This window comes from Medicago truncatula, chromosome 8 (genome assembly GCF_003473485.1).
Source record: "Medicago truncatula cultivar Jemalong A17 chromosome 8, MtrunA17r5.0-ANR, whole genome shotgun sequence".
In the NCBI taxonomy this organism is placed as follows: Eukaryota; Viridiplantae; Streptophyta; class Magnoliopsida; order Fabales; family Fabaceae; genus Medicago; species Medicago truncatula.
This window is the reverse complement of record NC_053049.1, coordinates 14,646,356-14,661,395: the sequence shown is the minus strand read 5'-3', so window position 1 is coordinate 14,661,395 and position 15,040 is coordinate 14,646,356. Positions and strand designations below refer to the sequence as shown.

Below are 15,040 nucleotides of genomic sequence, written 5' to 3'. Positions count from 1 at the left end.
TAATAATATGCTACAAGACATTATAATACTTGTTGTTGCACGAGCTACTGCAATTGTCAGTCATAAGCTTTGTCTCTCCTCAGCATGCTTTAACTACATAGCTAGGAAAAAAAGTGAGAGTAAGGGCAAGTATGTGCGCGCGCGTGTGCGTGTGGGGTGTTTCAACGTGAGATAAACACAATAAATTGAATGTAAAATTATGAATTGAGGATGTTCACTTTAACCCCCTAACCTTTATGTAGATCCGTCAGTGTGGGTGAGTCAGTGTGGGTGAGGCTTTAGGTTTGTTATCAACAATGTATTAGGTCTTAAACTCTAGAAAACTACAAATTTTAAAATTATACAAATGAAGTTCAAAAGCATAATTGAACTTGAGTCCAAGGCTACGTAATATTATTCCTATTGGGGTTCATTTCAACTATTTTCATTAGGTCACTTTTCAAAAAATCCGTGTATTACAAATTACCACCTGGACCACCAATTTCGTTTCCAATCTTAGGGCATGCACCTTATCTTAGATTATCACTCCTTCATAAATCATTTTATAAACTTTCAAATCGTTATCGACAGTTAGGCAAAACAACAAGGATTTGAATCACATAATAGCCACATCAAGGTAGAAACAATGTTGGCCTTCCCTTTCAAGAATCAAATCAAATTTGAAATCCCAAATGTATCAATTAGCAACAACACAGAAATATATACATTTGGGATTTGATTTTCAAACAAACAAATGATTTTAACACCATATATTAATTCATTATTTATAACACGAATGATAATACAATTCACCACCAACAATCAAAATCTATAGAAATTGATTATCATCTGCTATAAAATAACTACTCCTATGATTTTATTCATTGATGTGGACTCAACTATTAGCGAAATGTACATATAAGAGAAAGATCAACAACACAGAAAGTAACGCAAGGGATTCCTTTTTTTAAAGGAGTAAAACTTAAAAGAACCAATTTAAATATAAAATAAAAAATAAAATAAAACAAAAGATAAAAGATAACGGTTGAATCTGAATATCTAAAGAATGTTAAAGGACCTTTAAAGCAATTTTGCCTATATTTTTATACAAAAGCAGACACAGAATCAAACAACTAAACTTATGCTTAAGCAATGGAAGTATGTCTTAATCGGCTATGAATCTGAACTAGAACTAAAGTATGAAACCTCTTAAAGGCAAAGGAATAAAATCACAAGAGAATTTCCCATAACAAAAATTTCTGCAGCAGATTAAAAACTTCAAAAAGGTATAAATAAGAACAGAAACTACACGAGCTTAAATGGCAACTACAAACAAAGAAAGCAATTTCCTTAATTCATTGAGGCATTTGAGAGTGTGGTCCACCTTGTTGTGAGTTTGGAGGCATCCCAGGTTGATTTCCAGACTGCAGTATAGGCAAAATTAAGAATTAGTTCCTTTCAAAATTGGACCTTAAACTTCCAAGAACAAATCAATTAATCATGAAACTAGAAATATGATCATGTAATAGAGCTGATAACATAGCTCAGAAAGTAATCTATTAATGCATTTAATCAGCAGCACATAACCAATTAGGATAGCATGGTAAGATAAGATAGACCTATTTCATATCATGCAATAACACATACGGCGCGTTTGATTCGCAAAACAGTGGTACAAAAAAGAACTATACTGGAGAGAAATAGAGGTAATATTTTTTATGTTGGAAAATAAAAATGGTATTTTGGTACTTTTAATGATTTGTACTCTGCACAAAAAGTTGTCTCATGGTTTACTGATGGACAAGGATTCATGTTTGTGTTCAGTCCCTTGCTATCTGTTTTGTTCAGTCTCATGATCAATTTCTATTTATAAATCAAATAAGAGTACAAAAAATTGTTCAGTCCAGTTCCCTGTTTTTTAGCAAATCAAACGCACGCTTAAGAAACTAAATGGAAGTAACATAGACCTCGCAATCAGTCAACAGGACAAATGATAAAACATGTCCGGATTACAAAAATGTATTTCAGACATGTTCACCCTAAGTTTCCACCCAATATTAAAACTATTCTTTGGAGCTTGACGACCTTGAGCACCAGTTTCAGCGATTCTATACGCAATAAATTGTTGCTCAAGACCGTCAAGTCTAACAGCCATTTCTTGACACTTTTTGATTAGTCTCTTACATACAAATATTTATTCTAGAAACAACAGAAACGAAATGAAAGGAACTTTTTTCATTATTTACGAGTCATGAATGAGATGTATGAAAAGCGGAACCAAAAATAAATGCGTACTCCTATGCCTTTTTCTCAGCTGTGCCAAGCTACATCTCTTGTGAAATATAAAGAGAGAGTGGAAATAGGAAGGGGGTGGATGTAGAGATGGGAAAAGCTGTTGTTTAAATACAGACAGATGATATTTCTACTCTGATACCATAACACAGTTTAAGGAGAAGTATAATTTATGATAAAAGAAGAAGATCAAAACCAAAATATGTTTCAACTTAAAAACACTGAACTTACAAGCATGTGAAAATATGCAGTTTATGAAGCAGCATATTATCTTACCTGGTAAGGATTATAACCTTGCATCATGGGCATTTGTCCACCTTGTGGTCTGTTAAATGGAGCACCTTGAGGATAATTGTTATTTGGTGGCCCTTGCATATTGTTTGGGAAGCCTCCCATAGGTGGTCCTCCACTTGAAGACAAGGATCCTGAATGCATTTGATTCATGCCCCCATAATGACCTTGTGGCATTGGAGGGCCCATCTGATTCATTGTACCTTGCATCCCCTGAAGGACAAAAAATTAATTTGTTCTGTTAAATGTGCATTTCAACATTAGAGATACCCTATCAAGTATCAACCATGTTAAGTTGGAGCACATTTACTCGAGTGGTTTACTTTCTAATTGTACTCTCCCTATTGACATGTGTCGCCGATGTTGGGTTGATTTATTTAAGTCAAGAATGACATATCATTCTTGACTTCAATTTGACATTCTTAACTTCAATTTTAAAAATGAGTTCAGATTTTGTTTCACCTAATTATCCTTTATATATAGTGAAAAATAATAGTGAATTTAAAAGAAACTATGCATATTAGGGAGAGAAAAAAGGAAAGAAAACCTACAACACAATTATTTGTAAAATTAAATATTTCACTACCACAGCAAGAGGTTCAAATTTGTTGAAATCTATATATCTGCTATGATTTGGTTTATACAAAAAAATATATATATATGTAATTGCCAGTACATCAACTGCAACTACAATTTCTGCAAAAGCAGAAAAGAAATCCGAGTGTGCATCAAGAAACCTATCTCTTGACTAAATTATTTAAATATGCAATGCACACACAAAAACGTCCTCATGAAATTGATTGAAACTATGTAATACATGTGTAGATTGTCTATGTGCATTGGGCTACCAAATAGGAGAGTTATTCTCTGAAGTAGACCATAGAATTATTTGATTGGCATGCATTATACAGAGACCCTCTAATATGGTGTGAATTGCTTGCAGCACATATATAAAACATGAGACAGCAGTTACAGAAAGAGATGGCTGACATTTTTCAATTGTTTAAAGAGCATGCATCTGCTCAATGTGCAAGGCAACCAATACCATTCCGCTTATATCTTAAAGAAAACCACAAGGGAAAATAAATAGCTCAACTTAGCTGGCTAAGAGCCTAAGAGAGGCCGAATAACATAAAGAGATGCTAAAATAACGAGAAAGTAAAGCATCTTTTTTTCTTAGCAGTGGCCAAGCACATGGATATTCTACATCTATCATATACTGTCGAAATAGGCATTATATCATGCTAATCCTGCAAGAATATATCAACCAAAACACCCATCATCTAGACCCCAGCAGCCCCCCACATATACACAACTCAAACAATCTAACGCTTGAGGTAGGAACTGCCTCCAGATAATTTCACTATGTTAATAAATATAAAAATCAGAATAAAAGATCGTTGAACACATACCATAGGTCCTGGAATTGGCATTGGATGAGATGTAGGCACTGGTAAAGATCCTGGCATTCCATGTGGCATTTGGGGGGGAGGGCGGGGCAAATGTTGGTGAGGGAGCATAGAGGAATGGGAAGAGTGTTGTATCTGTGGCATATTTGGAGGCATAGGCAAAGGGCCCATATGTTGTTGTAGCTGTTGCTGATGTTGTGGAATCTGCTGTGGATTCTGTTGGAATGGTTGTTGTTGGTTGGGGTTAAGAAGAGAGGGATGTGGACCCGGGGGAAGAGGAGGAGCACCTATTGAACCAGGATGGGGCTGCTTCTGCTCCCCTTGAGACCCATCAAAAGAAGGAATAGATAAGGGCATTGCAACTCCAACACCTGGAATGGTACCCTCATTTCGAGTCATCAGCCCAGGGGGAAATGGTCCTGGAGTTGTTGGGCCTTCAGGCATTACAAAATGGCCAGGTACACGACCAGCAACAGGATTTTGCTCGGCATATCCTGACAGATGAACATATTCAAACTAATGTCAAATAATTTATTTGCTTTTGTTATAGGCAATTTTTCTAACTAAAGAACTACCATCCAAGCCTACAATAAAGGACCTTCGAATATTACAAACTCTAGCTCAGTTAAAATAATAGTTTAATACTGAAAGAGTGCACTTATATGGATTAGCATAGATACATTTGAGTAATATTACATCCTTCTGTAAACAGAAAGAACTGTTGGGAGTTAGCTTAACTGCTACATAATGTAAGGTGAATGTACAGCTTGTAGTTATCTTAACTTTTAAGAAATTGTAACTAAATGTATCAGATCTATAGGTTCTGTTGACCCAGGATTTACCTTATATATAATGTGTTGTATTCTTCTCAGATTTAGATAAACGTAACTTAAGATTCAGTTCAATCTCTATCTATCTATCTATCTATCTATCTCATTCTCTTTCGACCATATAAGACTACTATTCCAGAAATTTAGAACAAGGAAAGCAACCTGAGCCTACTAACTATGAAATTCAGTAATTAGATGACAAGAATTGACAGCAGAAGATTTTGATTTTAAACTGAAGAGGAGCATACTGCATCATTTTCCTTGATTGGAATAAAGCATACCTTGAATGCCATTGTTATATCTACTATCACGGGCACTATCTCCCGGCCTGTTTCTAGACCAAAACTTTGTTGTATGATCACTGCTACCACTGCATGAGAAAATATTAATGTCATGACATATAACTTGAAGTTGGTTATCACTTTCTTCATATAGCTACAGACTAATTAACTAGGTTACCAGGGTTCTCAAATCATGAATTTCCAAGCTAAGTTTCAATTGCAAATCATCAAATTGGAAGATTCAAAGACAATGAAAATTAGATTGAAATGTGCCATGCGAAATATGTTAGCACTCGACGTAATAATTTTGAACTAGGAATTGACAACTTAAACACAAGGCTCAAAAAACAAAATCACAACTCACATCATTTCATAACTGAGAACAATTGACTGTGAAGCATGGACACAGCTGGTTTTAGGTGTGTCCCTGTATCGACACTGAAGTGTCGGACACCAAATATGGGTGTCAAATCATATAAAATAAAAAATAAAAAAATAAAAAATAAATAAAAAAAAGCACTGACACAAGTGGTTCACCATTCTAGTGTGGGAAGGGACACCTTGTAAATTGTAAAATGATATATTGTGTTCAAATTTTATAGTTTTAATGCAATGGTTTGCAACTAGTTCTAGATATTTCTAATTTTTTGGCCTACGTAGGTGTTTTTGATAGGTTGGATTTTACTTCTAACTTTCATTCTGTGAGCCATCAAATTTGTCCTCTTTTATCTTTCATAAATGATGTTCATATGTGTGTGTGTCTGAGACAGGATCAAACGATACCAGTATCAAACTTGCAGACTTACACCGCTAAATAACTTCATGTATGAAATGAAATTTATCATTCCCGCTATTGAATTATGTGGTATTATGTTCACAATATTGTATATCAAATTTCAAATAATTGTGGATTGTCAGTTTTTGATTTGCATGAAATCTCAGAATTATGAAAACAAATGAATGAGCTAATTGAATAGAATGATTTAGTAGCATTCCTTCCATTTCTTTTCATTTAAGTTTATTTCGCCGTCAATTTCGTTGATAACAATTAGTAAAAATGAAGATAGATAAACTACACAATATACAATTAACAGAAAGGCATATATGTGAAACAGTAACCTAAACCCTTGACCAAGCAAAACTAAGAAGAGACGGAGAGAGAAAACAAGCAAGCATAAAACTATGCACTGAGCAGCAAAGTTTTGTTCACCTGCAAAGAAGATATCCAATAGGATGCCATGCAAGATCCCACACATTATTATCATGAGCGTTGGAAATTTCAATTTGAGGAGTATCTTGCCTGCAAAATACATAAAAATGTAATCATCACAAAAAGCAACAGATACCAAATAAGAAAAATAAATGTGAGGAAAAATCATTTAAGGGGATGAGCTGTATTCTTGTAAACCTACACTACCTTGGGAAGCATTCTCTTATCATACATAAAGGCAAAAGGACAATAAAAATTAATAATAACCAAATATTTTGGAAAGTATTAAGAAAATTCAACTCATTCCACTAAAAAAGAAAAACAAAAACTCACTGGTGCTAAATTTAAAGAGAGATCATCTTTAGGAAATTAAAAACAGCTGAAAACTTTCATATCATCCCAACCAAATACCTCAAATTCAGAAGAGATTATAGAAGTGGAAAGAAACATTGTTTAATTCATCGGAATAAAGTCACAGAATGTTGGTCATAATTTGTATATGGATAAATATAAATTTTGAAGTTTGAAATATTGCACCCACTCGTATTTTTGGATTAAGAATTAAGGTTGAGTTTGACTAAACTCCAAAATTTAAGTCAATGTTGTACAAAAGGAAAGAAACATGCAAGAAAAGAAAGGGCACGTTTGATTTCTAAAAACATTGTGCTTTTAGTTTTAATTACAAAAATGTGACTTCGTTTTCATTGTGTTTCTTGTTTTCCCGAAGGGTTCCTTTGGTTTGAGAAAACATTATCTGTTTTTGTTTCATATTCAATAGGAAATAATAAAAAAACATCACCTTTATTTTAATCTTGTTTTCAAATAGGATTAAAAAAACCTAAATAGAAAGAAGAAGAAAGCATTTTTCTTTGTTTTCATCATTTCTTATATAATTCTTCGAACGCAAAAAAAAAAAGGTGGCAATTTTATGATCATTGACAGAAACGAAAAAGAAGAAAAAACAAGTTTTTTTCAAATGAAACAGCTCCAAATAAAACACAAGCATGACAAGAGAAGAACATTCCATAACATAATGTAAGAATAAGAACTACGAAGAGAAAAAGGAAGACTGCAATGCAAGTGAAGAAATGAATTTACCCAACAAGCCAATGGAAGATGGAACCATCATAACTCCCACTGACAAAGTACTCTTCATGGAACGGATGCCAAGCCAAAGCTAAAAACAGAGTCAAGAAATAAGTCATAAAATCCATATTCCACTCAAACTTGCAAAAGGATTAGAGAAAATGGCAATTTGCCCTACAATACTAGCATGTTACACTACCCAATAGCCCAACAAAACATATTGGAAATTAATGAATTTGAAATTAATGAAACCTCAAAATGATCAATGAATCTAAAAATCGTCATTCTTCAATCTTATTAGTCCCATTGGATCGGTCAATTTGAAATTAATGAAACTTAAATATGATTGAGAATTTCCAAATTCGGGGATCGTTTTAAAATTTTGTTAATTTCAAGGACTAAGTTGAAAGCACCCTACATTTGTTGAGGCTAAATTAGTGATACAATCATAATCTACGTTCAGACTTTTTTTGCATGCATGAAGAATATGGCCTTGTGCTCGTGACACGGAGAATATCACATAAACTGCCATAACAAACTTCACCGTTTGCCTACTTAAAAATAGTGTGGCCAATACACATCACTCTGCCGAGCAACCAATACATTAAAAGCTAAGAGAACAAGAGAAATTTATTCTAGTATAATTAATAGGGAAATACTTTATAGTACCCCGCAAGTGGACGGTGGGATTGGACCCGCTCGGATTAGACGGTTATTGGGCCGGATACCAAGTTTTCAAAACAAAACAAAAAAAAAAAAAAAGAGGAACTGTCATATTCCTATTCAAAGGAAAAACATGTCACTTACTAGTAACATCCTTCCGGTGTCCACGGAATGATTCAAGCTCCTTCATTGCTCTTATGTCATACAGCTGCAAATCCATAGCACATATGACAATTAGTAACTCTGGGCAAGAGAAATGCTTAATAAATCCCAAGGAAAGTAACAAATAGGATTAAGTCAAATAACAAAGGGGGAGAAGGAGGTATTGGCAAAAAAACTGAAATAAACAGGCAGTAATAAAATCAAAAGACAGTAGTACAACTACAAAAAAAATGACACAGTGAGTCCCATAGGTAGTAAAATCCAACCTCAAATCTCTACAAAATCAGATAATCATCCCAAAAAAACAAAAACACAACTCAAATCCCTATAAGGTTAGATAACCATACAAAATATAAAAGACAGATGTAAATGCCTACTGAGGATCCATCAATTAGTACCATGATGAGATAGTTACCAACCTTTATTATTTGATCTTTAGAAGCCGTTAATACCCAGTTTCCATTTTGATTCCATTTCACACAAAGCACGGTGTTTTTGTGGCCATGACTGCATGATACAGATATGAATATGAATATGAATATGAATATGAATATGAATATGAATATGAATATGAATATGAATATGAATATGAATATGAATATGTAAACACAGACAAACTCTACAGAGAAATCAGCGCTTAAGTTAAGACTCACAAGGAGGAGAGCTCTTTCCCGCTTTTAGCATCCCAAAGTTTCACAAGATTGTCTTTCCCACCTGTATCACGAAAATCTCATTGGGTATTATTTCATGTCATTGAATCTCACAACCACAAGAAATTTCACAAAACAAATATTTAAAACACCTGATACTAATAGAGATTTTGTTGGATGCCAGTCAACACTCTTCACATCCCAACCGTGGCCTGGCTGAGTTCAAATGCCACAACAATAACTCTAGGTTAGTTCATAAAAAAAAAATGGGAAAAATAAAATATAAACACAATATATAAAATATAGATTTAAGTAATTCAAAAAAGCAAATTAATGAACTAATTTTACAACAAATTCGCATAGTCATATCAAATTGATTGGCTTCAAAATAAAAGCAAAAAGTATGGAATTCAAGAGGAATAATCATGGAAAATAGAAAGCAGTAAAACTTTTGAACAAAAGTCTAACTATTTACAAGAGACAAGTAATAATAATAAGCCTGAACAGATAAGAAACAGGAAATCCATCCTCCCATCTGGTATATCCAGATTAGAGACAGAAAACCCATTCTCATATCTGGTCCATTCAAAGCACATTACCGGTTAATGAACACTCTTCTTGACAGCGTGCGAAATCCCAAACTTTAACTGTGGTATCATCAGAACACGAACAGAACTTCAAATCTGTCCTACAAAAACTGTTTATGAAAGAGTTACAGCACCTTTCCTCCACATGATGCAATAAAATTTATTTTTATAAATAATATTTTAAAAGAAAAAATCTACCTTAAGTCACGGACTGATTCTTTATGAGCAGATTTGTTGGCTTTAACATTGTTCATGTTGTTCTGCCAATACCTAGAAAATTGACCCGCAATTAAAAATGCTTCTAATTAGATATGTGCCTTCAAACATAAAATCTACTTAAATATATCCAATATGACGCCTTAAAGAAACCACAAATCATATTAAATTAAATATTTACTTTATTGCACCCCCATCATCACCAGAGACCATCCAGTTGTCATTGTGACTCCAGATCATGGATCTGATTGCTGAATCATGAGCCTGCACATATTTCGAATTCCAACGTTGACCTCTTATATTCTTAAGCTACTGATGACTGCAGTAGTAAAATTGAGACAATAATAATATATTAAAGTTATCTACCTGAAGTATCATTTCGAAATTAAAAGACTGTCCATTCCAAAGAGTAAATTCCCCGGTCTGTGAGCCAGTAATAAGACGCCGGCCTGTAGGAGTCCACTTTTTTGAAATATAAATAGTGGGATAGCATCACAAAGTCAGTCAAATGCAAATCAGTGGCACATTGAATAAATTAACAATAAATAACTACAATCTTCCTAAACTAATTTGAAGACATTATAGAAACACATGGTCCTGCAACTCAACATAATACAGCATATAGGATTTTGTATAAAGATCTTCAAATAACAAGATCCAACAAAACAACACAACCATATGTTTGAGAATATACTTTAAAAAGATGTCAAATAATTTGATTAACAAAGCAGGTAGGTTGCATGATAGGTTATTGGATCAGGTTAGATATAAGAAGGTGCCCAAAAAGGCCCTAATGATCACGGATTCCTAAATATAAGGGGAGATTAACTTTTAAACATAAAAATGGTTGGGAAGGTTGGTTAGAGAGAAGAGTGAGAACAATCTGTGATACAGGTTATGTGTGTTGCAATTTAAGTTTTGGCTTATAGCTTCAGCCTTGTGCCAAAGATAATACCTTTGCTGGTAGCATTTGTTCTTACTTTCGGTATTTCCTTTTAACTTCTTATCAATAAGAAAGGTTCCCCTTGTTAGATAGGAGCTGTTTCTGTCATTGCAACTTGTAATAATAGCCTAAAGCCCCAAACCATCCAATTCTATAGGTAAATGATTTTTATACAACAAGAATACAAGACAGTCCAAGAACTGAACTGAAAGGCAAATGTCAGTGCTAACAATTTGAATAGAACAGGACCCACATTTACCACATAATTGACGTTTTACTAACATTAATCAAAGAAAAACTGTATGTTATTCAATCCTAGAATCATGAACACGGAAGTAATTGTGCTCTCGGTTTGCCTCAGCAAATTTCTGAGGAACAGCCACGTGAACAAATCTCCAAAGACAAGTTATTTATAATGATGTACAAAGGCATGCATTTGGCACCAAAAACTTGCATGCACACCAGTTCTTCACAGCATGGAATTATAACTAAAACATTTGGTTTTCAAGAAAATTTCGATAACAAATGCATTTATGGAGTGCATGTTGTTTCAAATAAATTTAAGTTACGAAACATGTAAACAGGATATCTATTTTTTTATACATGTTAAACAATCAGCATCATGCTAAATTACAGCTAAAATAATGCACATAATACAAAAATTTATTTCCCTAGCATAATGAGATCAAATCAAATGTAGAATAGCATCTGTTTAGAAGTGTTTGATTAAATCAAGAACAAAAAATACAACTGGTATATCAGTAAGACTTTTAACAAATTATCAGCAAAACATATGTCAACCACATGTTCACAAGATTTAAATTATATAACTTACAAGAACACAATTAATAGCACAACGATTTTTATTTAGAGATGTATGAACAAATTTAGCAGCAAAGCTTGTGGATGGATTGTCTGAATAGCCAGCTGCTGGCAACATCTGCATGAAAAATAGCATAAGGTTAAAGTATAGAGAAATAGGTTGATTATTATAACAATAGTTTATCAAAAAAATTACCAAGCTGCATTTCTGGAATTAAGGTAAATAGCATTTTCAAATTTAATCTTAAAGATATAATATAAATTCATTCATGTGTCAGTTATCAAAATGCATGAACGCTTGGGACAGTTAGTTCTTAACATGAGGCTCATTGACTAACTGTCTGCTGTTCAACCATTGCGACACCCATTCTTTTAAAAAGTTCAATTCAGTGAAAGGTTGGTGGTGGGTCATTGCTTTATCCACCCCTCAAGCCCAATTTGCATGAGAGGGTTTAAGAAAGATATATAATATAAAGATCGTTCGTGTGAACTCAATTGAAACTTAAGGTTTTTGATAGTTGTTTCGTGACACTTATTAACATAAAAGAGAAGCTCGCTCACATCAATTGCTGCTGCCGGCGTAGGTTGAAGTACTGTCCTATCTCTGGAATCACGCTGTGACATACGAATCTGAAGGAAGATTTCAAATTACCCATGAATTTCCAAGGTGGATTACACACAGATAGAGATGAACAAACCAAACAGATTTCCAACTTAACTGTGATTCTATTATTAAAGCAGCAATCATTACCTGCATATAGCGCACAACTGTGCTCGTATAATCAACTGCCTTCCTTTGAGTGAGCTTTCTCATTCTTTTTGCACCATGGCTATCATTATGAACTGTAAGTAAAACCGTTCACTATTTAATTACAATAGTCAAAATATCCCAAATCATAAAAGTTCAACAAATTTAGCTAAGCTTATAGACAATGGAGAAGATATATAAATATTAATGCCTTGAACTACATGTGAGGGCATAGACATTTTTCTAACATATCAAGACCTATCTCATATATGCGGTAGAAGATAATTTCGTTCTGAATAAATAAAATAATAACTGTTGAAGGGGAAAGAGTAGCAAAATCAAATTATGGATTATCGTCCCAAAGAGCGGAAACAAATATGTTTCAAAAGCAAAAGTTCAACAAATTAGCCTGTCATGTCAACTCAATGCCTACGGAAAAAAATCCTCATAACCGTATGTATGCAAAGGGTTATACAAAAACATATTACTATTTCATCCAAAGAAAATAAGGTTTCAAAGAATTGACTCATACCAAAACACGTACACTAAATTATGGCAAACATTCAACAAACTGCATATTCAGCAGATCCCAATGAGCTTTAAAAGTTAAAACCTCTCACTCTTAGTGGTCATCTTCTCATGACTAAACCATCTAAGGCATTGTTAATACTATTTTTTCTTGGCATGTGCTACTCCGATTTTTTCCCTAATACCCGTCCGTTCCTTATGTTATCTTTCCCTACAATATCCACCTCAACAATTGCATTCTCATCACAGTGATACTTGTATTTTGCTCTTGTCAGTTGTCACCAATCAACTGACAAACAGTTCCCTTCACTCCCACCATATAGCATCACCAGACATACATCCTGTCAAGTACAATTTCCTTTCTATTGATAATCAACCCGTTATCACAAATTACACCTAAAGCATTTTTCTAGTTCAATCACCCAAATTGAATCATAATTCGTAAGCATAATAACATACCCCTTTAATCACCCCCATCATTTTAGAACTTAAATCCATCATACGTAAATCTCCAACTTGCGGGAACACCAACACAATTACCCAAAGCAAACCTCACCTAACCTCTAAAATATTGCTGACTCAAATGCTACTAAACTCGCATCACATTTCATCTACTCCGCCCATCTTACCACCAAACCATTTAATCGCAAACTTTCTGTCCAAAAATCAAGTTCATAATAAATTCACTACTTCACTCCACTCATCAACTAGGAAATTACAATCCTAACAAAATAAAAATAAGATAGAGATACAACTCTTGGATGTGAAAACTTGTGCATTACTTAACCAATCAAACAATTCTTTTAAAATAATAAACAAATAATTAGAAATCACACACACATATACACACCAAAGCACTGTATAAGCAATCACAACAAACTATCATACAAAATAGGCCCTTTTTGTATAAACAGCTTATAGCACAGGACGATATCATGATAATTGATAAGCGCTTATGTATAACCTATTTCTATAGCAAAAGATAAAATTAAATTAAATTGTTTTCATATAAGCTATCTCCATAAGTTATAAAAATAAGCTAAAAACGGCTTACGAACAATGTCATAAATTGTTTTCATAAATTCACCCAAACAATCACACAAAAACTTATGCCAGTAGATAAAATCAAATAAGTCAATCCAAACAGCCCTAACAAGCATATGTGTTCTAATTCAATTCAATTCAATTTCATTCGATAAAAACAACAAAAAGAAGAAAAATCAAACCATCGTAATGAGGAGGAGGACCAGGGGGACCAGGGGGACCACCAGGAAGAAACTCCGATCCGAGATTCGTCGAAGAAGCGGAAGGTTGGCGCATCATAGGCGGAGGTTGTTGAGGCATCGGCGGCGGAGGTCCACGGTGGAAATCCGGACCGGGACCTGACTGCTGCTGCTGCTGCTGATGGTGAAAATGCGGAGGCTGCTGCTGCTGCTGGTGTTGCTGATACTGTTGTTGTTGTTGTTGCTGTTGCTGCTGGTGCTGTTGGTGTTGTTGGTGTTGAGGGTTATGAGGGTCATTGTACATCATTGTAACTAACTATGGTGTTGGAAGAATGAGGATTTGGGATTGAAGAGCAGTGTGGGGAGAAAAACCCTAAACCCCAAAATTGTGGTTGGGATTGAGGTAGAACGATGAATCTGGAGCGGGAAGGAAAGAGTGATGATGAGAGAGAAAGAAAAAACTAACCGCAGACGACGCCGTTTTAATTTAACTACAAATGGATTGTGCGTGCGTTGTAGTTTTTTTTCAACAATTTTTTTTTTACATGGAAAAATTCATCTCATCTCTTTTTTTTTTTTTTTTTTTAAGAAAACATTGCATCTCATTAGATGTCACTACAAGACGTCCACGTGAGTTTAACTCAGTTGGTATAGACAATGCATAAAATATGCAAGGTTCGGGGTTCGAACTCTGACCACCACCAAAAAAAGATGTCACTACAAGACCATAATAATTTGGAGCTAACGTTTAATTGGTCCACGGTGTAAACAATGTTGTTTTAGAAAGCATATAACCCCTGTATACATCTCGAATACGCATAATGATACCAACCTTACTATGGGATGTAAAGAAGGAACCATCAACATTATATTCTTGTCTACGTGGGACTCTGACATTGAACCCTGTTAATAGTACTCGGTCTTGGTGGCAAGTTACGCCGCTTCCAAATACTATAAGAGACTTATGTAAATAAAGAACACTATGACGGTTGAAGTTGATCTAGTAAATACAATACAATTGACGTCTTATTATCAAACTCATTTACGACATTATCTGCAATATTCCTTAGGTTCGCAGCTTGCCAAACTTGCGACGCTTGAGAACAAGTAAAAATAGCAT

The 15,040-nt window shown here is 34.2% G+C and overlaps 1 protein-coding gene across 1 annotated transcript; it reads right to left on the bottom strand.

The window, feature by feature from the left end:
• Positions 1-1,011: 1,011 nt before the first annotated feature.
• LOC11443981 (flowering time control protein FY) lies at positions 1,012-14,393 on the bottom strand. Its single transcript, XM_003627761.4, has 18 exons — positions 13,924-14,393; positions 12,173-12,264; positions 11,983-12,051; positions 11,435-11,539; positions 10,023-10,118; positions 9,838-9,920; positions 9,639-9,710; positions 9,453-9,550; positions 9,006-9,065; positions 8,857-8,917; positions 8,623-8,710; positions 8,186-8,249; positions 7,391-7,469; positions 6,293-6,382; positions 5,083-5,171; positions 3,975-4,465; positions 2,548-2,775; positions 1,012-1,403 (listed from the first exon to the last, which is right to left on the bottom strand). The coding sequence occupies exons 1-18, from the start codon at positions 14,225-14,227 to the stop codon at positions 1,335-1,337; spliced, it is 2,238 nt and encodes a 745-aa protein (XP_003627809.2). The 5' UTR covers positions 14,228-14,393; the 3' UTR covers positions 1,012-1,334.
• Between the last annotated feature and the right edge of the window lie 647 nt (positions 14,394-15,040).